We start from the raw sequence: 25,393 nt of genomic DNA on the forward strand, positions 1-25,393 counted from the left end.
AATAAAAAGGTTAAAAGACTTAAGCTTGTTTACAGTGCATTTGTTTCAGTGTATGATAATTCCCCCCCAAAACAAGTAGTAGAATCACAGTATATATCCCTGCAGCATGCACGGATACAAACTGCTGATTACAAACCTGCAGGAACATGGACCTTGTTCCAGTGCTTTGTCAGAATCACAGACACTGTTTACTGAACCTGGGTGAGATTTTACAAACAGCAAATTCAGAGGAACGTCCGTCCGACTATAGTCCACAGACCTGACACATCCTGAGGCACCGACTGACTGATTTAACAGCTCAAACCTGCATCACACATCTGGACTTATTACATTTTAAACATCTGGCTGTGAGAAGTTAGAGTGAGTTTCATCCAGGCGCTCCACTTCTCCTCTGAGGTCCAGAGTTGGTGCTACTGTTTTAATTGTCCTCCCTCCCGGCTGGACTGATGGATGATGTGCAATAAAAGGATATGAGCAGATATGATTGGGTTTAAATCCCATGGCCACGTGTTATGATTAGATGAAACCTGATAGACTGCGGTGACCTCACTGACATCTATAGGACTCCCGTGCTCCATGGCACAGTGGGCTGGCCGGGCTATAAACCTATAATGAATTCAGCCTTATTGTGCCTAGTTTGCATTATGCAGCGCTCTGTGCTGTTCTATTTACAATCCATTTACCTGTGGAAAAGCCAAGGCAATGGCCCTCAACTGAATGATGCCCGTCTTCTTTATTACTTCTGGTCTTGGAAGCCAAATTGTTCTTCACAGCCGCAGTCGCTCCCTCGACCACTGTAGCTGTCACCAGTGAAAGTGCGCCCGCTGAGCTGAACGGCTTCTTTTCGCCTCTTAAGTGCAGGTGTAGTCTAATGGTGGGTTGTGGCCGTGCTTAGGAAAGATATATGACTCAGTTTCCTAACAGCCGGCCCCCAGGGGAAAGAGACAGTCAAAGACACACGTGGCAACTCATTGACAGACCCTTACCCCAAACCTTAAGCATCACAAGTTAGTACCCAACCCAAATACTTATTCCTATTCTAACCCTGAAACTAAGTGAAAAGCCTCACAAAGGGATCTCGACCCATGGAGACCTCAGTTTTTGTCCAAATGGATTCGCTGCCTCCGGAGCCATTATCCCTTGAATGATTGAAGGTCCTTCACACTGGTCTGATGTTAAGTTGCCAACCACCAGCAGATATCAGGCATGTATTGTACCTCAGGGTCATCGGGTGTTTTCGGCCTTTAAATCACAAGACACCCTCCGCTGAGGCCGACCCACCAGACAGAATGTGAGGAAGATGAAGGCACATTCTAAGTTTTTTATTTAAAACCAAATAGTCACCAAAAGCTAACCAGAGATTCTATGGGATGTGTTCACCAGTAAAGTCGGTAGTAAGGGTGTGTGTTTGCATGTGTGACGTGTGTTAAATGAAAGATGTTGGATGAATGAACACTTTACTGGCAACACCTCTATCATTACAACCGTCCTGGCAGCTCCTTTGATCTGCGTCAGACTCTTTCTTTTGTATAAACACTTGAAACATTGATACACCTCTTCATTAGTGTTAGACACTGTGTTTTATCATGACTGTTGTAAATATTATCTTGTTGTATTGTAGAGTCATGGCCATGAAAATACAATTTCTTATTGGATGGGACCATCAAGGCCAAAGGCTTCTAACCAGGGTCATCAACAAGACTCCGCCCTCTGGACACCTGGTGCATGATGGGAACAAAACACAAGATTGAGCTCCAAACTCGTAATGAAGACTCATCGCACCGGCTTCTTTTCAGCACACAGCCGATCACCAAACCTTTTCCCAAGTGGTGATGATACAACTTGTTCCACGTTGTGTCTGTCTGCGTCTTAGGTTTTTTTTGCAAAATTATAAATAAACCATATTAGACCCACACTGTCATCAAACTGTCAGAGTTTGGGCAAATGAGAAGGCTTCACTCCTGTGGAAATTGAAACTGTAAATGCCACAGAGCTCCAGCCTGACTTTCTGTGTGGAGGCTCGTTCCAATGGATGACCACAGGCTGCATGCGCCCTCTCTTCCTGGACACCGGGCGGCGCTGTTTTACGCGCAGGCACCCCGGACGCAAGTCCTCCTTTGCATGAGGTGGAAGTTTTTCCTCTTTCCACGTTCAGTAATCTGACACCTCCCCAAAAAGGAAAGAGACGGAGCAGAAGGATGGACCCTTAACTCTGCCCGGAGGACGGAAGGAAGGAGCAGTCACCCAACGAGCGCAGGACGAGAGGCACCGAGCAGGAGGCCGAACGCTCGTGCGCAACAAAACAAGCTCCGTGGCTGTGCGGCAGCGGAGGAGGAGGAGGAGGCGGAGGAGGAGGAGAGCCACAGAGAGCTGGGTTCCCCCCGCGCGTCTTCCAGAACAACTCACCGTCCGACCTCCGATGATCTCAAGGCGACAAGTTACGCTTCCCACGGGCGGATGGGAGACTTTCCGCGGCGCTTTGTGAGGAGGAGATGATGAAGAATTTCAGCGGCAGTCCCCTTCACAGCAACAGCCCGACTCCCAACCACGTCCGAGAGCGAAACAACCGAAAGTACAGCGCACTCTCCGCGATTCTCCCGCTGCGGTTCTCCCTGCGAGGTTATGGTTTCTGCATGGCTACGCTCTTCCTCTTCTGTTTCGCCTCCCTCTTCTACCAGCTGAACGGAGGACCCCCGAAAATCCTGCTGGACATCCGACAGTATCTCGGTAAGAACTTTTTTTTCTCCTTCCTCTGCTCCGAGACGCGTCACCAGTCCGATTCCTCTCGGTCCCGTCTTTCCCTGGGAGGTGCACTGGGGAAGTTAGAGAATGAATAAGACTTTCACCTCCTGTGCACCATGGTTTCTGTTCACCTCGGATGAGTTCTCCTCTCCTCTAACCTTCCACCTGGACTTGTGGAGTTACTGTATGCTGTCACGCATCCTAACCAGCGCGTGCGTAATTCCATCCGCATACGCACACCTCTCATTTAAACATTATAGACATCCCCAAGTTTTCTAAAAAAAATGCATTTCTGACCAGAACCCTGAGGAATGCGCGCTCCTCTGCGCGCTTCGAATCTCGGCTCTGACTTGTCGGAGCATGATTGAGAGATTACTGTTATGGTAACAGCCAGACCGTAGCAACTGTAAAAGACTCGGTACTGTGCGTGGATGGGGACTGACACCTCCTTGCTCGTGCAGCCAGAAGCTGCGGCGCTCCAGCCTCACACACGCGCCCATTACGCACGGCTGGCACCGGCGGAGCGGGGCGCACCGGTGTCCTCGAGGCTGGACGCGGCCACAGCCACGCGTGTTTCTGTAAATGATACAGTGGGGAGGTTTCCAGTTTAAACCATGATGTCCCGAGGGGAAGACTTGAAAGTGTTTTTACTTCTGATAGCGCTGCTTGATGACTGTCATCAACACACTGTGTGATTACAAGGAGAAAGTGGAGTGGCTCTATCTGTCTGAGTGTCTGTGTTGACTTGCAAGGATGAGATGTATCAAGGGTCAGGAAAGGAAGTGTGTGTTCATGCGTGTGTGTTGAAAATCAGTTACCGATGGGGGGTGCAGCAGCGAAACGTGTGTGTACCTAATTCTACTGGAGGGCTGGAGGCCTTTATGACGTGATAAACATCTGGAACAGCATGAGAGTTACTCACCAAGTCAGCCACTAATCCCCTGGGTCAGATTGGTTTCCTGTGGACACACACACACACACACACACACACACACACACACACACACACACACACACACACACACACAGACACACTCTTGCACTTGTTCAAATACCTGCACACCAACGCTACACAATAAGAAAGAAATCATTGTAATGTGGTCCAGTGTTGCGAAACGTCAACACAGAAAGTTTTTCTTCACTGTGTTAAGTTTTTGCAGTGCGTGGAAATTCATTGTTCATCATTCTATTTGGGTATCAAGGAGAGTATAGATACTTTCCTCTGAAACACAATTTGATTTTCGAAGCAGACTCTATACCCACTGCACACATTCGCTCTGATGGAACTTTGCAGCCTAATGTGATTTAGAAATTGCAGCAGTCGATGCTCGTTCAGTTTTAGAGTGATTGCACAGAGCTAATGCACAAACAGGCGGATCGGATGGGCCGTACTGGGAATCCGGATTCTGAGAAGTGCTCTGCAACCTGCACACACGGAAGTTACAGTTATCAGCTGGATCTTAGATACTTTATCGTACAGGATGGAGGAGGGTCTGAGTGCCATTACACACAGAGCTGGCGCGTTGCTCTGAGAAACGCCATGTGGGAACCATGAGGGCGAGGGATTCCTCTGCGAGAAGATGAATGAGTGTCTGGGCCCACCTGCGTGACGTGAGCTTCGCTGCAGCTCTGCACAGAGACCCCCGGGGGCCCGAGTCCTGTCAAACACTGACTCCTCTATACTCCGCCGACTTCAGGAGCGAGAGGAGGGGGTGTTCCTTATGTAACAGTGACACAACTACAGTGTAGAACCTCCACTGGGTTCTGCATGAGTAATCGTCTCCGCTCGTTACGATGCTGGAGGAGAAAAGCCTTTGTGTTGTTTTTTTGACTGAGAGCAGTGACACCATTGAAGTGGCAATATGAGGTTACAAGCAGCAGTTAAAGTTAATTTATATTCGGGTCGTATTCTGGTTCCTGAGCTTTATAGGCAAGTGACGGTGAAGGCTGGATGTCGGTCGGGACAGATGAAGAAAGCAGAGAAATGGGCTTCAGATGGTCTTCTAGTTGTCTTCATTCTGAACACACATGTGGTCTTTATAGTGGAGGGAGAGGAGAGAGAAACCTGGGAGGGAGGCGGAGAGCTCGCTGGGCAGAATCCTTTGGTGCTTAGGCGTCAAAAATTGCCTCCATGGTGCTATGAAAGAGATTTTGGAAGAAAGTTATTTTCGCAAGAGAACTTTGTGCGTCCGGGTTTTTTCCAGACGTGCACCGAATTCCGGATATTCTCCAGATATTTAAGGAAAATGCAAACCCTGACAAACGTTTGCTTACAGGAGGTTTGCTTTCCCCCCAAAAAACAGGAATACATGAGGAAATAAAGAGGGAATTCAGCATCAGTGCACCTCCTCCTCCTCATACACACTGTACGTAGTATGTGTGACGGACGGCCGAGCAGCCTCTTAGGAGCAACCAGTGATTAGTAGATTATTTACCTTCAGCTGAGTTGTGTTACTTTTGGCTGCACCGTGCCAAGATGAAGGTGAGGATTCCTGGTGGGGTGAGTGAATGTGGGAGTCTACGTGGAAGAGAATACTAGGTTGATTTTGTGCAAGTGTGTCTTAAGTGTGTGTGTGTGTGTGTGTGTGTGTGCTTCTCTCGGTCACACACGGCGTACAGGGAACAGAGCCTTTTTTGTTTTTGGGCCGGGCCGCGGGTTTGGTGTTTGAGGGTGTCACTCAACGTATAGCTGCAGCGACTAAAACGGCGTGTAGACCTTTAGACCTGGAATTACAGCCTGCCCACCGCTGTGTGTTCACTGACTCACACACAGACACACACACACACACACACACACACACACATATATTCTAAACCTCCATTTCAGTGATGTTTCTCTTGTAGCAAAGGTGTGTGTCTCCGTGTGTGAATGCACAATCACACCTGACTGTGCGGCAGTGATTCCTCTGGATTTTTGACTTGGAACGTCTCTGACTGAAACATAATTAAGTTCAATTTATATAAACATATACATTTAGGGGAACCTGACTGTTCATAAACACCAGTGTGGATCTTATTTGACGAATGAGCTGTTATTAGTCAGGAATCTTTATATCGAAGCAGCTGCCTCCATTCCTGCTTAAAACTCAACGTATATAACATATTATATAAGATAAAAATAAAGTAAAGACTGGACCTGACCAGAGTTTGAAACCATGAAGCCTGTGTTTGGGTTTTACTCACTATTCACAGGCACCACACACCTTATATCTCTGCAGTGACATGATTTCAGGGAGTTTTAATGTCACGATGGGATAATGACCTTATATTTCATGCCGTCCTCTTGTAGCTCTTTGGAGCCACGAAAGAGAAACAGAAGTAGAAAAAGTTTGTTTCTGTTCTCTCAAATCTTCCACTTGCTGAGCTGGACCCCTTCAGGATTAGTCAGCAAACGCCGAGCGCTGAATTCCCCGCCATGTGAATGGATGGAATAGATTTTTAAGGACAGGTCTTCCTCTGTGTTTGTCCCCGCTCTCCCTGACCATAAATCATAAACGCCGAAGGAACCCTGTGCAACTGTCAGTCTCCGCTTCTGAAAAGAACTCTGTAACCCCGGAACAGTCGCACGCATAAATTTCCCAGAAAGTGGCGGGTAAGAGTGTGCGAGCCGTAAACTGCAGGGCGGTGTTAAGGGATTACACAGGTACACGCAGGAGGAGGTTCAGGATCCCTCTCCTCCCTCCGGCCGCTGTCCTATTTACAGCAAAGCTCAACAGGAAGTGGGTGAACGCACATTTTTTAAAATTAATTCTAATGAAGTTTAGTTTGGCCAGTGTGAGCAGTGCGGCAATACAATTTTACTCGTGTATAAAGAAGAAGGGAGTGAGAATGGGAACAGAAGTAATGGAGGAAGGGAGAGTTTAAGGATTAATCCACTGCTGGGAGGATGGCCTTCTAATAAAACTTAAGTATATATGCATGCAGTAGAGAGGCGGGAAGAAAATGGTGCAAAATGACAGAGAGAAAGGACTGTGGTATTCCCTTTTGCGTCCTCTTCCTCCTCCATATGCTGTAGTTCCCTCGCTGCGTATTGAAGCTCATAGACAGTAAGTAGCCCGGAATGTCTTGAGTCCGGAAATACACTTGTTGTGCTAACCGGTTCATTTTGACTGGTATGACTTGATTCTGGTGCCACTGCTCTCTCTCCATCAGACTGTTGGGGGGGGGCGGGCAAACTGAAAATTCACGATGTAATTCTTAATTCTTCGGCAACCAAATATCGAGGATATCTTGGTCCAGGCAACACGATGGGAAATTGAACAGTTCATCTTCATATACTATTGATATTGTAACGATAGAAATCAGCTTGAAAATCTGCAATGTTCATGCAAACACTTAGCTGATGGTGTACCATGACACAAACACACACTCTGCTGATTACAAATATAGATTAACACTTACAGTGGTGAGCTCAAACTGCTCAACGCTGCTGGACCCACTAATGGAGATATAGTTACACTTGTACGTGTTGTGTTTTGCTTCATTACACACAATTCTATTCATCACAATAATAATCACAGATGGAATCCCGCACCTATTCTCGTTCCTCGAATTTGCTCAGTGTTTTTGAACGGGAGACACTCAACTCCCCAACCTGTGCCACCGACCTCACGTCTGACCTGCTGCCCCCCCCCGATTGCTCAAACGTCATTAAAATGCACGAGAGCGTTCACACAGGTATTTAAAACGTGCCCGCTGAGACCTGCATGCCGCGGCGAGGAAACGGACAAACAAACTCCACATTATGCAGAGGAGCTTTGTTGAGCGAGCCAGACGTGTACGTGTGATTTCTGGAGCAGAGTCGCGGCTCCGCTCACACACCAGTGCGCCCGCGCTTCCTGTTGGAGGAAATTAAAAACAAGGTCTTTACTTCATCGGGTCATATTTTGTTCTTCAGGCTGACAGATTTAGTTGCACTGAGTCTTTGAGCGAAGTGACAGTCCGTGTTTTTAAGTGTCAAATAAAATAAAAATCATGACCAGTGCTGCCACTCAAGTTTTTTTTAATGGTCCCAGACGTTGAGGAAAAAATGGTCAAACTGTACATTTTTTGATTGTTTAGTCGTGCAAAGTTAAAACAGGTGATCAACCAAAGCAAAAACATACATTTCTCCGTTTGTTTACCTGCTCTCTAACATGCGTGCCAGCCTGTTAATTGGGTGTAAGGGTCAATAAGGAGAAAAGGGGTGAAACCAAAGACAGAAAAACCAACAGTGATTTGATTTTAATTGGAGGATTCTGAAGAAAACAAAAGCACAAATTAATATTTCTTGTTTGGTCCAAACACAGGTGGATTCGCATATATTTTCTTTTTTCCATTAGTCGTGACAAATGATGATCTGTTGCATTCCTTATTTCTGGGGTTATTAGAAAATGAAATAATTTGAGAGATTGGCTTCATGTCACGCCATGATTACATAACAGATGCAATTAGCATTACCAATTAGCATCTCCTTGCCTGAGAGGCTGCCGCTGCCCTCTCTCCAGAGAGACGAGCAACCGCTAAAACAACACGGGGTAATTATCCTCCATTAGTGCATTTGTTTTCACCACAGAAAAAGAAAGAAAGATGTAAAAAAAAAAACACAGACACACGGGTGCTGTACGCTGTGACTGCTGCTCAAGGATTACTGAACAATGATGCTTATTAACCCAAGAGAAAACCCAGAGAAATGAGTCGGCAGTGGTTTGTGAATGAGCTGTTTGTATATATATATACAGTACACAAACGACTGATTCAAATAATACTATAATACAAATAGTGGCAAAAGAAGTTGTTGGTGTGTTAACCGTTCAGATTGATGCACAATAATTCACTTTTAAATGACATGTTTCGTTGAGTCGCTGCACATTGAAATAAACACAGGATAAAATACTTATTTTAACAGCGTGGCAACATCAATGTGTTTTTATGGAAATAATATCCTCAGTTCTATGAAGCAGCTCTCCCGTTAAAAAACGTTATAATTTACATTCTGTTTATATTCGAGCTTTGTGGGATTATTTTTTCACTTGCATTTTTCTTTTGTACTGGAGAGAGCAAGGCTATGATAAGCTAAGCAAACTGTCTGCTGCACATAAACAGTTCGAATTTGTGTTTTTTCACATGCTGGGCTTTACACAAGCTGGAGGACAGACTTTGTTACCATTTGATGGAGCGAGGGAACAGGAAACCCCCTGTTTTCAGTCTTTTTTGCTAAACTAAGCTACTTGTCTGCTGGCGGATTATATTTAACCGGAAGACATGGGATGCAAATCAGGCCTCGTTCACACCAGATATTAACATCCGTCCTGAGAGATCCCCTCACAAGTGGACAACTCTAAACTCGCCTGTTCCCATCAGGCATTAAAATGCGTCTGTTGTGATCACTTGTGAGCTTATCTCACTTCCCTGCTTAACATGCAAATAAACACTTGGGTCATTTGTGTTCACGGAGATCAAATGATGTTGTTTTAAGCCAGTTTACAGATGTGTCTGACGATGTGTGTGTTCGGCATGAGCGAGGGAAATGAGCAGGGTGGGGGGGTCTGAATGAATCAATAAGAAGCGTGCAGATCCGCTATGAAGAAAGATTTTACGCAGACCACCTCTGGACACATGTGGCCGGACGGATTGGATCTCAAAACGCATTGAGGACGTATTTGGGTGCGTTCACACCTGTACTTAGCGTGATCACTTAGGAAGGATGATAATACTGGGTCTGAACAGGATCCCAGTATTCTTCTTTAACTCTACAAAAGGCACATTTCCCAAACTGTCAAACCGTTCCTTTAATACCAAGACGTGAGCGTGCTACATATTTTTATCAACGTTTGGCAAGAAAGCGATAAAGTGTATTTCCCAAAATGGCCAATTATCCCTTCAAAACTTGCACACCCGACTAACCTAATGTGAACGGGTGTATTTATTTCAGCCTTTTGTGCTTCATGTCGTCAACATCATACACATTTTTACACCGGCTCAGAAGGGGGTGGTTTTTAGGAACTGTGTGCTGTTTCTAAGCGGTTGCCAAGACACTGATGACGGCTGGTTGCGGTGGCTTTTATGTCATCGCCTGTGGTGGTGCATAAATGGGTGGGCGGCTCAGGGCCCGCAGCCACTGGGTGGTACCTTGGCTAATGCTTGTGAGACGTATATCCCATAATTTAAAAGATCAGCGCCAGGATAAATAGAGGTCCTGTGAGAAAATGAGGTATTTGCTTATAACATGTAAACTAAAAGTTGTGCTTTAATCAGCTCCTCTCCGCTCATACGGAGGGACAGGACCTCTAATCTGAATCGAGGTCTTTTTCCTGCCTGAATTGGAAGCAGAATAAATCCAGTGTGCTGTGCGAGCTGTTGATTTTTGGATCAGCTCAACCCTTCCTCGTATCTCCATGCCCTGGTGTGCTCAGCTTATTTGGGAAGTTTCTTTGTTTACTTTGGCGAGTGTTGAAGGTTCTCCACATTCCTCTGTTTATTGCCACGGAACACCCAACATGTCGAGCGCCTGTTTCCATTCAAGCGGCCACATATACACTTGTCGTCAATCGGCAGGTTTTTGTGGTCACCGAAGTCGGGCAATTATTTTCCAATTTAATTCTACAACTGGATTTTTGTCCCTTTTTTCTTTCTTCCCATCGCAGCTCAGGAACAAACACACAGCCTGAGGCCAAGTAATTGGTTGTTATGGGACTTGTTAAAAGGAAACATGTTGCCCGGTGGTCAGCGACATACCTTGTTCAAGGAACTCTGCCTATCTTTATTCTGAGTGCGTTCACCACAGCTGTCTGCTAGCCTCATTTCATGGCAATGAAAAAAGTATATAGTGTTTTAAAATAGCAGCTTTAAATATACAGCGAGGCAGATAGACCAGCAATGCCCAGCCCATGTTGTTAAAACCACGATGTGCTGGTTTGGGGAATCGTATTGCTCTGCACTTTTAAGTTTTACGCGCCCGTTCTGGGTTCAGCTGAGTTTTCTGGATCTGAAATCTGCGGGTGAGGATTAGGGTGAGGGTGACGTTTGGGTTTTTTCAGATACTGGTTTCTAAATCAATCCTTTTAAAGTGGGACTGGTGCCCAAACGGTGGCAGAACTGTTTTAAAAAGCATAAAACCTAAGCCAACTACAATAATTTAACACTAAATAACAATTTCAGTGTCTAACACGGCAAAATACTCCAGCTCCAAACTCTTCATCAGTTGTCTCCCCACCGCTGGAGCCAAGGACGCCCACGCTGTCGGCTGTTGTGCTCGGCATGGGGTCACGCAAGCAGCAAAACACGGGTTGCCTGGTGCTTCGTTAGGTTTGACGTGGTTCTCTCTTTACAGAATCGTTTTCTGCTGCACGTCTTGATGTCGGAATCCTTTCAAGTGAAATACAGCCTCACCTTCGACTGATTAGCTTTCGGCATTTTGGCGTCGTGTCGACTCGAGTTTGAGGTAGCTACCAGCTAACTGCAGGCTAACGCTACGTGCCTGTAAGCAGGGCGACCATTTCAGTAGAGAGCTCAGGCACCGAAATGTGCCTTGTGATTCGGTCCGGTAGGTACCGGCCGTGCAAATGGGCCTCTTACAAATGACCAAATCAAACTCTGTGTGCATCTCTAGTGTAGGGGGTGAACTAACCATCCTGTTTTCCTTGCTCGGCTGTTTTAATCCATTTGTTATCAGCCCTTCTATCTACCTGTCAGTGGCAGAAATCACTTCACTACATGCACACGTAATCCAAACAGATGTTAAATGTTGTTTCCTGCCAGATAGCAAGAGTGAAACCCGAGGGCAGAGTCAGGTGTGTGGTTTGTCAGAAGTTCCCCTTTTTTAGAAAACGATACCAAAACACAGATCATCACTTTCTGAAGCCGTCAACCTTTATTATTATTATTATACTGGTCTCTCATTAGCTCTGCAGGGGCCTGTTGGCTCTGAACATGAAAGCTTATGGGCTACATGAATTTGTTTGATTTCACTTTCATTTCATTTGGGTGCAAGTGCACGCATGTATGCACCATTAAGACGCCTTTTAAAAGATCCTAGTTGGTCCCAGATGAAACCAAATGGGGATTAGATTAAGGAAAGACCATTACATAATGATAAAGCAATGTTTCCATGAAGGCAGGAGCACTGGAAGACTTGGAAACGAACACACGCTCTCTTTCCTCTGCTGCTTAGCTTACATGAAAGATCCTAATTGTTCCATCGGTAATACGCTGCTGTTTTGCAAGAAATAACTTTAAATACATTGGAAACTTTTTTCCTCAGTTTAATTTAAAAGGTGTCCTCTGCTCTACACTTCAGCTTTTGAAACACACCCGGCATTTGCTTTTGTTTACACACAGTTTTTTCACAGAGCCGCTGCACATATCCGAAGGGCCGAGCTAGACGGAGAGGAACGCTGTAGAAAGATGCCAAGTAACACCTCTCAGCTCCCATCCAAACAAACTCTTATGTAATTTCTGCCCGTCACTCAGAGAGCCATAACTCAGTAAGTTAGATGACAGCCCGGAGTCGACTGGTATACACTTAAAAAGGATCACCGCAGGCTTCCACACCCTTGAGGGGAGATAAAGCTGACTTAAAGTTATTATTATCGTTTTATCGTCTGCTGACACCAGAGACAGCTCAATATTTTTAACGGTGACATTGCTGGATGTGGAGCCGTGTGCTCTGCTGCCAGTATTTCCACATTGTGACCCATGATCTCACTCTATCACTTTATATATATATATATAGATTAATAGATATGAAGCAACTCACAACTTTTATTACATCCCTACAGCATCTTGCACAGCAGTTGTTCTAACTTAATCCTATCATCATCAGTGACCCCCCCTGCCCCTGTTTGCAGCAGTCGGAAGGAACACCACCGAAACCGCCCTGCAGAGAATAAAACTATTTATTGCTCCAGAGCTTGGCTGCGCTGAGACAGATTAATGCATTGGCGGCAAAGAGGAGAGGGTGGACGGTCTGAAGAGCATTTTTGAAACGGTCAGTTGGAATGTGGTCGTCCCCCGTGGAAAGCGAAACCTCACCTGGGCCAGATCTCGCACCTCCGTCTCAAAATGTGCTCCCTGTCCCTGAGACCCGCCGTTGTCTCCCACCACTTCTCTCTCTCTCTCTCTCTCTCTCTCTCTCTCTCTCCCCGTCTCCCTCTTTTCTCTCAATACCTGCCTCTTATGTGAAGACAGGAGTGCAAACTACTGAGAGAACGTCGTACGCGCCAAAAAACCGAGGGAAAAAAGTGAGGGCCAGTGCGAAAATCCACATGCTGCCATCACCTGTCACACTTATGAACTCAATATCGAGATCTTTTTTTCCCCCGTCTTCTTTCGTGTTTACCCTGCAAACAACAGATGCCTCAGCTGCTGAAGCCGCAGCCGAGGGAGCGTTACTGTACTGTAGTGGTGAGCTGCTGCAGCCCTGACCCTGTACAAATGTTCCGGTCTGCAGGAGAAACCACATTTTCCAGATGTTTTGAAGAGACAGTGTGAGTGAGCGACACAGTCCAAAGGTTTTTTTTTTTTTTTTATATCCAAAGACACACAAACATGCAGCTTCCAAGAAGTTTGTTCTTTTTCCTGTTTGGTCAACTCTGAGGTTGCGGCCCTCATTCTCAGCGGAGAAGCCCAGAGCAGTGGGTAGTGGTGTTAATTACATTGTGTTTGTGATTTTTACTGAAAAAGAAAGTGAGTCAAAGGTTCACCTCTAGCATCCAGAGAAGTTCAGGAATGTAATCTGCTAAACTAGTAACGCTTCCGACGTTTAACAAGAGGTCAAAGGTCATGTTGGGATGTTGGATAAACCCCGCTTGACGTTAGTAACCCGAGAATTTAGTGCTACTTCTTACACACACAGTGTTGCTGCACCTCTTGAAAAGCCATCAGTGGCCTGGCCTGGTTCACTGGCCCAGATCCTGGTTGTGTAGCGTTTCCACTGGCCTGGCCCAGAACCACCTCTCTCCGCTGCACCAGTCTGGACGGGTCTGAATCCCTGCCAGTTGGACCTGCCTGTACTGCAAATCCATCCATCACTGCAGAAGGTTGCTCTCCTACTTCCCCACAAATTCTCACTCCGAGGATTACCGTGCTTTTCTTCCACTGTTTATCCAGCCTTCCTTTTCGCTCTCCATCTTTCCCCCTCTTTTTCCATTTCAATCCGGTCCCTTTGCCGCTGTCTCTCTCTCTCCTCGTCCTCATGCCATGTATCTCCTCTCTCTCTCCTCCCCCCCCTGTTTCCTCTCTGGGACGTCTGTGCGAGAAACTTCCACGTAAATTCTTTCCTGGGCGGCAAACACTTGGCGAGCAGATGCGGCCTCCGTGTTGTCCTCCGCTCTGGAGTGGACATGTATGACACAGACACACACAATTGTGCCACTGGGTGTGTTGGCAGCGTGGAACTGCCAGCTGGGACGTTTGTGTCTCTAATCACTACATGCAGTTCCATTACCCACCCGACCACATGATTTGAAAACCGCTGTCTCTCTGAGCTCTCCTGTACCCTCTCCACCCATTTGTGTATACGTGTTACTGTTTATGCATGTTTTATCCGTGTGTGTGTGTGTGTTTAAGTTTGCTGACTCTTAAGTGTTCGTTCTTTCGCGAGTTCACAGTCTTATGTTTTTGTGTCTTGGTGCTGCTGTGCTTGTAGACCTGTCGGTATGAAAAGTATGTCTACCGATTATCGGCCAAGGTGCCTGTTTCACCGTCTGAGAGAGAGAAAACGAAACGTCTTTACGTCTGTTCATGAAATTTGCTTCAGGGAACGCATAATTGTGTTCAATCCAGTGCGGGAAGAAAAGACTATAAACAGTAGATGAAAATTGAACAGAAAGGGATAAAAGATGTTGTCACAAAGAGATCGCAGCCTTCGGGGATTATCAGCAAACATTACTACCACTTCCATCATCCGGCTGTTTATCCTCAGTTTCCTTTTTACTCGTGCCTGTTCTTTATTGTCTCTCCAGAAACAAAAATAAAACAAAGTCTCTCAAGGTGGAGCTGGACCCAAAACTAGAAACCGTCCGTCTTCCTTACGCGAGTGGACAAATTCTCTCGCTCTGTTTCTCGTATGTTTCATAACAGGCCGGACTGTGGGTCTGTAGTTTGTAGCTCAGTGTTGGTTTGTCTATAATAAGCCGCTCTGTTCTAATGAGCTGTTCTTGGAGGCCTGAAGCGAACCGCTGACCACCAGCTAGTGTAGCCGATAGCCCACATGGCTAAATTAAAGACAAGCTCCATCTTCAAGGCCACGCTTAGCTGCAGCCTGCGCTCACCGACAGCAGCACTTCAGCGCGTAGTAAACAAACAAAACATTCATATAAAATAAAGGGGAACAAGTACATTTAGTTATTTTTCTGTTGTTGTGATGCGACATGTTTGAATTTTTTTGGGGGCGTTTCCTGTTGGTGTCGTTTAATAAAGGAATCCCGCGATGAAAAAACCCCAGTGAACTGCAATTACCACAATGCCATGTATAGCAGCATCCATCCATCCATTATCTATGCTGCTTATTCTTTGAGGGACGCGGGGGAGGCTGGAGCCAATCACAGATGAGTGGGGGGGGGAGTTCAGCCTGGACAGGTCGACAGAGTGTAAAGCAGTGAGATTGTGAGTCATTGCTATTTCTACTACAGGTTATATTTGCTGACGAATAAAGCTTTGATTTAACAACTGATCTAGTACGGTACTCAGTGGAGTGCACACCGCCGCCAAGGCCAACTTATGAAACCACATTGAAATTCACCAGATCCAGACTTTTATTTTCATCTGCACCAAATTGCTCACACTCATAAATATCAGTTCCCTAAACTATTCAGTTCCCGAATTTTCTTTTCGTCAAGATTCAGGAATTATTTTTTGAAAAACATTGAATATCTTCCAATGTTAAAGAAAGTGTAAACAAATGCCTTGATCCGCCCCCCCCTGATCCGGACCCATATAAATATTCGATGCGCCCCTTTACTGACCCATACTGCTTCCTTCCACCAAGTTTCCTGGTAGTCTGTCCCTGTTAAGTCAAGTTATGTTTCAAATATTATTTCAAATATTCAAATAACATAGCAAAAATTGTGTTTATGCAAAAGAACATTCTGTAAATCGTATCAGCAAAATGTAGGCCTACCTTTGTATCATGTATAATTTTAGTCACTGAGGGTCCTGCCTTTTTAATTATGTATATAATATTATGTGTAGACTACTGTAAGCTGCATTTTACTTCTGAATTTAAACTTTTCTATTCATCTCTTTATGTATAACAGTTTATCATCATTCAAAAGATGGTCACAGGTTGTGTAAGTAAAATCCTACAGTACTGCCCTTTGACAGAAGAGAGTAGGGAACTAACTAATTATGGAAAATACTCAAGTAACTCAAAATGATCAGTCACTCTGATTCTTCCCACACCTCCAACAAGCATCAACGTGCTCATTCATTCATTAATGCACACATTGCTCAGTCACATGTGTGTGAGTCACATATGCTCAGATGGACTGTGGTGTACAAGCTGCTTTGCGTCTATTTATAAGAGTAAAGGATCCCTGTGTGGTTGGTCTAAATAAAGGGGCAGAAGCAGCAGCAGAAACTGGGCCCATGTGGGTTATTCTCCACAGAGATGGAAAAGCCACACCACTCAAACTGGGCTTTCGAGGAGTTTGTGTGTTCTGGTTAACATCTGTTCTTTGGAATATTAAGTGCTGTTAGGGAAACAGGTGGAAAAATAAAGTATCCTGTTCGGCACTTGCTTGTCGTCAACCAGATGTCCTTTACTCAGCGTCTCCCTTTATCTCTCCTCTTTCTCTTTATCTTTGTCTTCTTCTTTTATTCCCTCTGACAATGTCATCTCCCAGACCGGAGCCTTAAGGAGGTGGATAGATTCCTGGTTGTATATTTAAAGACGCAGCTAAAAGCATGTGCCCACACCGAATCTCCAACATGACACATTGATTATAGGCCAGTGCAGACTGTCTGCGTCTGTGAACTGTGACCAGCAGCATATGGACAGAAGATGACCACGATGACTGAGCACAAATACATTTGGACCAATGTGTGAGCGGAGCTCTTGTGTGGTTCCGTGCTGACGTCACTAGGATGTCAGCAACACACTGAGGTTGAAATATAACTTCGGTCCAGTCCTCATATACCAATGAGTTTAGAACTGGGTGTAGATACAGGAGAGTTATATACGCCAAGAAGATTATGTTTTCACCCCTGTCAGTTAGTTTGTATGCAAGAATACACGCTTTACCCCCCTCAGCCAAGACAGGGCATTGTTCAACATTTTCATTGTTTTCCCAACAAGTGGATCTTGTTGAATATATACAAAATCTGGTACATTTAGGGAACTGATATCTATGAGTATGTGAAATTTGGTGCAGCTTGATTGAATTTAAGGGTTTGGCCTTACAGTATTTTTGTCTGTCACCATTCAAAGTCCTGACCACAATTGGGAGCTAATTATCCCGGCTGCCCTCAAATGACAATGAGCTGACCGTCAGACGGTGTTTATGAATGAAAGCTACTTATTGCTCTCGCTGTATGAGCCAGTGTTTGGCCCGAGTTTGAAGCCGTGCCCATGTTTCCGAGGGGCCAGTCAAGGGTGAGAGAGTTTCCCTCACCTCGACGCCGCGCAGCTCCACCGGCCAGCATTAGCATGAGTCAACAGCGTCGGCGTGTGGATGCCGTGTTTGTTTGCCGCTCACTTGCATGCATGTGTAGAATGGCTGTGTGTGTGCGTGTGAGAGAGAGAGAGATAGAAGTGGTGTGTGTGTGTGTGTGTGTGTGTCGGTCTCAGCAGGGTGGCTGCACAGCACAGGGTTTCAGTGTGCTGCCTCTAACCGAGATGTGATGTACTATGTGACCTTACCCTAACACAGCAAGAGAGGCCGATTTAGTACTTTCAACCCTCCCACATGCCTTCTCCGTGCCCCTGATGACAGAAACAGAGGAGGAATACACTTGGCACTCTGCTGGTCCTGTAAGGAAACCCACTTTATGAAGAAAATTAGCCTCCTAATGACCTTTAATAGGTGTATATTTCTTTATTGCTTCTCCTTGAGAGCTTGTGGTTTGGGTTTTGTTGCTAGAGACGGGACAGCAAAAACGCGGCCGTTTCTCAGAAGCTTACGGTGCATGTGTCAGCATAGAGGAATTTTCTCATTTGCATGTTTATTAGCTTAATTAAGTGTCTGTTTCATAACCAGTTAGATTTATGGCAGCTTAAGAGGCGATCGTTTAAAACCGTCAATGGTATCGTATTTCTGCTCTAATTATAAAGTTGTTATTGAAAGAGGCAGCAGGGTGAGAAAGAGAGATTTCCCAGAAGCTGTTGTTGTGCTGGCGTCTGTTTGGAGATAAGAAACGATGATTGCAAATGAAGCAAGAGAAGCCACAGAGGTCGGAAAAGTTCAACAACACTGGTATTTCTCTCTTTCTTTTTTTCTGTCTTTCTTTGAATAATGGTGCAGGGCTTTGCACTGTCGCCTCACAGCAAGAAGGTTACTGGGTTGAATCCCATCTTCCTGTGTTTGCATGTTCTCCCCATGTCTGTGTGGGTTTTCTCCAGGCACTCGGGCTTCCTCCCACAGTCCACAGGCATGGAGTCTTTAATTTGTCCGGAGTTAGTTGTTTGTGTCTGTTTGTCAGCCCTGCGTATGCTGGGGACCTGTCCGGGGTGTACCCTGCCTCTCACCCATTGTCAGCTGGGTTTGGCTCCAGCTAAACCCTTAAAGGATAAGCAGTATAGATAATGGATGGATGTACGGATGAAGGAACGTATGGATGACACTCTGCAGTGGTTCTCTTACCTGATTTTACTTTCATTTCCATCGGTAAAATTATAAAACATCTTCCAACCAATGACTGACTTACATGTAGGGTTGAAGTGACTGTTAACTGATTAGTCAATCATCAGAAATTCTGATTAGGCCTATCTATTAATCAGTTTAGTGGATTGGTTATTTTTGGGTTTTGGATTGGTGGTCGGACATAACAAGACATTTAAAGACGTCACAATGGGCTCTAGGATATTGTGATAAGGTCTTTTTCACTGTTTGCTCAGGTCTTGTTTCCCAAACAATCAAGCAATTCATCGGAAAAAAAATCATCGGTATTTTCAAATTGAAACTAATCAGCCGCTCCACTCGGAAGATGCTCGTCTGTTCACTGACCCGTTTGAAACACATGACACATTCCTGACATTTGCTTGTGGACTCTCAGAAACACTGTGGTGACGCAACTTCCTGTGTTACTCAAGCTGGATCATAGATCATGCCTCTCCGCACTGTGAAATCACACAGTCAGATTGTGCCACAGATTGTATGAATCATTTGACTGAACAGGAAGCTGAACTGATGCATCAGCTTTTATCTTGCGCACTATCTCCTTGATAAGACGCCTTTGATGTCAACACCTGCGTCATGTGTTCCAGTGGGTGGCAGCTTCAAAGTGTCCAGGCTTTTTTTAAACTGCAACTAACTAACTGTGGTACAGCTGACTCGACTTCCACATCTTCAGATCTTGCATCACAACTAATTGTAAAACGCAAACCCGTGTTATTCTTGCACGTGTTTATTATTGTTGACCACATTCTGCAGTATTTACACACAGATTATGATTTGCTTTCATATTGCGGCTATGAATCTGATTCATGGTGGTGGTGGATTGATTTTTAACAGCCCTAATTGTTACTGCAGTATACGCAGCCTGTTCCAAAGGCTTCGTCTATAAATACGTCTTTGCTGTTCTTGGAAGTGCGAGCTGCCATCTGTTGTTTATTGCTCGGTTGTTGCTCTTTGCTCTCTTTTTTGGCCACTGTTGGACAGCCAGACGCCAAACTCCTGTCACGGCATTATCACCAAACTGTTCAAGCACCGTCACTCCATTTAAATTGGCTCACCTTAGTTTAATAAATCCCTTCTGTCTCCATTTGAGAGAAACGCTTTGTAATGTAGACAGTAAATATGTTTTTGATTATGCAAGTGTGTAGGATTTAGTGGCATCTAGGGGTCAGGGTGCAGATTGCAACCAACAGAAGGCCCCGTCCCCTCACCCTTTTCCTCCCTGTATGAGAACCTACAGTGGCTTTTACGTAACGTCACAATCAAATATAATTATGAATGTTATTTTCTATTTATTCTTATAGATCCCCTGAAATCCCACACACTGAATTTCTCCTCTTTTTCAACAACATGTGCTCAACACATGGCAAATGCACTTCCTTTGGCACCTGATGAGGTTAGGGGAAAAGCAGCATGTTTTGTGTGTGTGTGTGTGTGTGTGTGTGTGTGTGTGTGTGTGTGTGTGTGTGTGTGTGTGTGTGTGTGTGTGTGTGTGTGTGTGTGTGTGTGTGTGTGTGTGTGTGTGTGTGTGTGTGTGTGTGCGCGCACGTGTTTGTGGAGTTTAAGAGGGCGCAGTGATGATGTCATGGGGTACAAGGTGGTCTGCTACAGACGCACATCCTGTGGCTTCTGGTAATGGGCACTGTAAAATGTCCTTGCACACACACATGCATGCACTTCTCTCTTCCATGCTTTTCCTCACGTGCACACACGCCATCGAACGTAAACAAATCCAAATCTCTCCCTTTTCCTTGTTTTCTCCCTCATATGCGATCAAATGTGCACATATCGACACACAACCACTTTCTATCTGTTTTTGTTCCGTCTTTCACACGTCACACATGTTCACATATACTCACATATGCTGGAATAACTGAGCGCAAAACAAGGGAGTGGCAGGGTCCGGTCCAGCGGTGGTTCAACCTGGCACTGACCAGAGCTGCAGTCCAAGATGGAGCCTGACAGCCGTTTCCGTCAGATGAGTATTTATGTAGCAGACATGGAGGCCAGGGCTCTGCCACCATCTGCTGTGTAATTAGTGAAAGTTTTGGGGTTTTGCAGATTCTACTTTTACATGTGAAAGCACACATGTGCACAAAGATAAAGCACATACATGTAATTTGCAAGCATTTGGTGCATGCACACACAGCGTTTTTAAAATGCTTTACCCGCTAAAGCTTTTTAAATTCCCCAAATTGTGAAGATTTCAGAAACACACATGCGGTTATGTACCAGCAGCAGCACTCTGGCACATACGCTGCATCTGCACACCACTTGCTCTGCATGGAAAACAGCTGAAGGTGGAGAGGGAGCGTCATGGTTTGGCCCACTATAATTCCTCCCAAGTAGTAATTAGGTAAGAAAATATGATTATGATGATGATGTATAAGTCAAATTAAGCGAAGCAATTACCTGATTAAAGTAAATCAGCTATTGAAAATTTGTGGAAAACTCACTCTGGCATTTGGGCACGATCTATCTTTAGCTAGTGTTGGCCCGACTTCAGCTCTGATTTCCTGTCAGCGATGGTTAGGAGCATTTTGTTTCAGACGCTGGCACCTGACTCTTCTGTCAGTTCACGGTGAATGTGGCTATTTATGAAATTTCCATCGCTGCAGTTATGTTTGGGATTTACTGCAGAGGCAACTTTCCTACTTTATTTTATGTGTGTTTTCTCCAGTTTTTGCACCTTTGCATATTTAATTTTAATACCACAGAGGCACAAATTATACCTCATCTACCCTACTATTTCCATGACTATTTATCAATTCTGGATCAGATAATTTACCATTTATTATTTCTTCTTATTAGTTTCTAATACCACAGTAAATCCATGAATGGGTTCCTTTCGTAGCTTGGAAGAAAATGTGACTTTTGCATAAAAACAATGATTTACCTTAAGCGTTTTTATATATTTTAGTACCATTGCATAATATAGGTATTAATACCATAATAATCCAATGCCTTGCTCCTATGGCTTTTCTAATTGACAGCCTGTGACACCACCTGACCTTTATGTGTGGCAGTAATATACCTCATGTCTGGAATGGATCGTCTCTGTGCTGAAATCACACCGACATGCAGCCTTATAAAGGTCTATTGTTGAGACCCATGAGAAAAGTAGCACACAGTGGACCACAGTCACACATTGTGTGGAGCTCTTGCATTTCTCCCCTCCGCGGAAATATTTTACGACATGGCCTCAGTTCTGTCAGGGTCATCCATAAAGCTATTACAACCCAAGTTGGACTGTGACTCTCCGGTTCCATTCCATCATCCCACTGTGCGTCGCTCCTCTGTCTCCTTCTGTCCTTCATTATCTCGCTTTTTACTGTCTGTTTCCTGCCATCTCCTTCTCTCTCTCTCTCTCCATCGGCCCATCTTCCCTCTTCCTTCTCTCATCTGTCCCTCACTCTAGTGTGAGACCTAGCACCACACAGGCTCTCTTTATGCAGTCTGTTTGTTCTGCAGCGCCGCCCTCGCTGTTGAGCAAAGTCTGACGAGGACTGCTGCTGCTGCTGCTGCCGCTGCTGCTACAGGGACAGAGATTATCTGTTAGATTGTAGACTGAAGGATCTATAATCGATAGCTCTGCTGAATCTCAGTGTTTGACACACACATGGTCGACACATACACACATGGACACACATTTTGACGATTAAGTCCCTTCCACATGGGTCTTTGAGTCCCCCTGAGCCAACACTCCCTGTCAGGAAGCAATAACATTCCATCATACGCCATAGCCAGTACACTTCTTCATCATCTTTGTCATGAGTTATGGTTCCTCTTCGTCATGACATTGGCACATTAGATGTAGAATGTAACAGTAACCGCCCACTTTAGGAACGGCTCCGGAAGTAAAACTCAAAATCATATTCTCCACTGATGTTTCAGAAAATCCTTATAAAAAAGAGTTGCCGAGCTACGAGATGAGTCATGACCCTAAAACATTTGATTCCAAGCAAAACCAATATTGGAAAATGGAAAAAAAAGTTGAAGGAACAAGACTGTGTACATAATAATTACTGTTATAGAGTAGAGTGAAAAAACTATGCATCCCATAAACCATTGCAAATGATCCCTTAGCAATGACTTCCAGTGCGATTCTTCTTGAATTAAACCTTGTTGTCCTCATCTCTAAAAAAACAACAGCGGTTTCTCTGTGATAAAAGTAGTGTAACGCTGAACCATGTGATCGTAGCTAACATTTCCATGGTAACACGAGCTCAACCAATCAGAGATGTCACAATTAGACCTTCTCCCTGACATTGGGAATGAAACAGTATTTTCTTAAAAAGCAGTTGGACTCTGGGCTTCTACATCACGTAGCTTGTGGTAAATCTTCATTGGATGGTTGCAATATTATCGCCTGTCATAAAAATCTCTTACCTAAAATGTTTACCTCAGGAACCAGCTGTTATCACGACACAGATGAACACCAGTTCTAGCTATATGTCATTTTTCAGTATTTATTTCATGTGTGTGTGTTCATGTACTCTACTATAGTAAGCTATACTCTCTTTGCGTCTGTGCGCACATAAATCGGTGCTTCCTGGTGGAATCATCATTAGTCTCTGTTGAAGGGATTTCAGGACATTGAGGAAGCTCCAGGAGCCAAACGGTGCCATTCGTCTTCTTCTTCTTCTTCTTCTTCTTCTTCTTCTTCTTCTTCTTTTTCTTCTTCACAAACTCATTTGATACCTATTTGTTCCTGTTTCACTCTCGCTGTCCTCCGCTCTCACCCGCTCTGTCTCTCCGCCCCTGTCTTTACTTCTTTTCATTTCCTCACTGTGCACTGCACTGCAGCAGATGCTTTTCCTGAATCTAATTCTTGTGTCACATGACGGACCCAGAGGAATTCTGGTGCTCTGTAGGAATTCCCTGGTTTCTTTCTGATCCCTCCTTCAAATGCTACTTTTTTTTTTCAAACTTCCCTCTGTTGCCCCCATTCTGCCTCTTTCCTCTTGTCCGTCTAGAGCTCACCCCCACAGACTCCCACCGGGTGTCTGGGGGGAGCAGTTGATTTACAAAGCACACCACAGACGAGTGTGCACGGCCATTTGTCATTTGTCTCTCCACATGTATGAGTATACGAAACCACAAGAAGACATCTGAGAGAGCGGAATAAGGTAAAAGTTCAACTCTGCTTGAAATGCAGCTTAAAAATTTGCTTGATTAAAAAGTCAAAGCTGTTAAATAATATTAAGGGTGTTCCAATTAGGATTTTTGGGGCAGATCGCCGATCAAACTAAATAGAGGGAATATCAGTCGGAGCACCCTTAAATAATATATTCCTCAAAGATAGATGTTTGCATTTTAGGTAGTTCTCATCACACTGATGTTTGACACTGATGGAAGTTTGGTTTTCATGGGTTATTTGACACTATTAAAATGGGATGAAACATCATGATTGACTGACTCATGATTGGTCGAGCTCGTGTATGAACGGGAACATGACACTTCTGTTGTGCAGGCACCGTCTCCAGATGCTCAAGGCGGTGGCGTTCGTATCCAGGATATTTTGGCGTCATTTCTAGATAGCGGGAGGAAGTGAAGACACGTCGTCAATCTTTGTATAAAGTCTATGGAAGTTGCAGGTAGAAACCACGTAGCTTAGCCTGAGCTATAAGCACATCTAAATCTAATAAACGAGCTTCAGAGGCACATTTTCTGACAGGCTCTCTACCCGTGTTTAAGGTCCGGGCGCTCAGCTTTCTGTCTCCATCGCACAGACATGAAAGTGGTATTGATTTTCTCATCTAACTCAACAAAAAAAAAAGCCAAGTGCATTTCCCAAACTGTCAAATTTATTTCTTTGAGCTCGCTGTAGTCTGTAGCCTCATTCAGGCTCCTCACACATGTGATTTGTTTTTATGTGTGTTTCATGTGCGTGTGTTGGCGGTGGGGTTAAAGACTGCTGCTCTGTGCTGCAGTGACGGACCAGAGTGCAGCGCAGGCTCTCTCAGTGGCTACATGCACATCCAAGCATGAAACCTAAAGCAAGCAGATAGCAGACGCTCACTGTGAAGTCGGGGAAAAGTCTTATGAAGTATGCTTGCCTCCATTTGGAAGATTGAAAGGTTATTTTGGCCGGTGAGAGCAGCAGTTTTTCACCCTCACTGTTCCCAAGGGCAGCTTTTTTGTGTGGAGGAGGAGGGGAAACGAAAAACCTCACCATCATGACAGAGCAGCAGAAAATCCAAATACATGTGAAGATTGGGTTCACCAACACAATATCTGGTTTGGTGATGATTGTGCAGGGAGGCGTGGCGCACACACACCCAGCCCTTCGAGTTTATCTATAGCTTAATTTGTGACTCGGCAGAATCACGGCTGTCCTCAAAACAAGGGTGGCAGATGCTTACGGTTTTCACGAGCAGCTGTTGTCTGTTTCACGATGAAAGGGTTCGTAATGACACATTGTTTTTTGTATTTATTTTTGTCTTTCCAACTCCTCTGGCCTTGTCTTTACTGATGATTACCAGCAAGAGCTCAACACATGCTGGAGGTGCTTTTTTGGGGAAATGTTCCTTCCTTCTGTCGCTGCTGAAAAAGGTGAAAGTTCACGTTAGATACTTGTGATGTCTCACAAGGGAAGGCACCTCGCTGACCTGCGATGACTGGTGGAGACGCCACGAGGATAAGAAGGGAGCTATAATGGAGGATATAATGGGAGAAAACAGGAACAGGCTTCAGAGCACTAAATCATTGTTAGCTGCAAGAAAACTCTGTCAAAAACTGATTTAGATTGGTTGAGACTCTGTGCCAGGGGACTGGGATTGTAAACAAGCGACTGAAGCAGGGTGTTTTTTTTCCAGCTTTCACTCGGGCAGAGCCTT

At 44.9% G+C, this 25,393-nt stretch overlaps 1 protein-coding gene across 1 annotated transcript in view; it reads left to right on the top strand.

Annotated features, from left to right (window-relative positions):
- Positions 1-2,149: 2,149 nt before the first annotated feature.
- usta (uronyl 2-sulfotransferase a) overlaps positions 2,150-25,393 on the top strand; it is a 52,781-nt gene continuing 29,537 nt past the window's right edge. The window contains exon 1 of the mRNA XM_034580368.1: positions 2,150-2,727. Within this exon, the coding sequence (XP_034436259.1) occupies positions 2,493-2,727 (235 nt within the window). The 5' untranslated portion in view covers positions 2,150-2,492. The remainder of the gene's footprint in view (positions 2,728-25,393) is intronic.

This window comes from Hippoglossus hippoglossus, chromosome 24 (genome assembly GCF_009819705.1).
Source record: "Hippoglossus hippoglossus isolate fHipHip1 chromosome 24, fHipHip1.pri, whole genome shotgun sequence".
Classification (NCBI taxonomy): domain Eukaryota; kingdom Metazoa; phylum Chordata; class Actinopteri; order Pleuronectiformes; family Pleuronectidae; genus Hippoglossus; species Hippoglossus hippoglossus.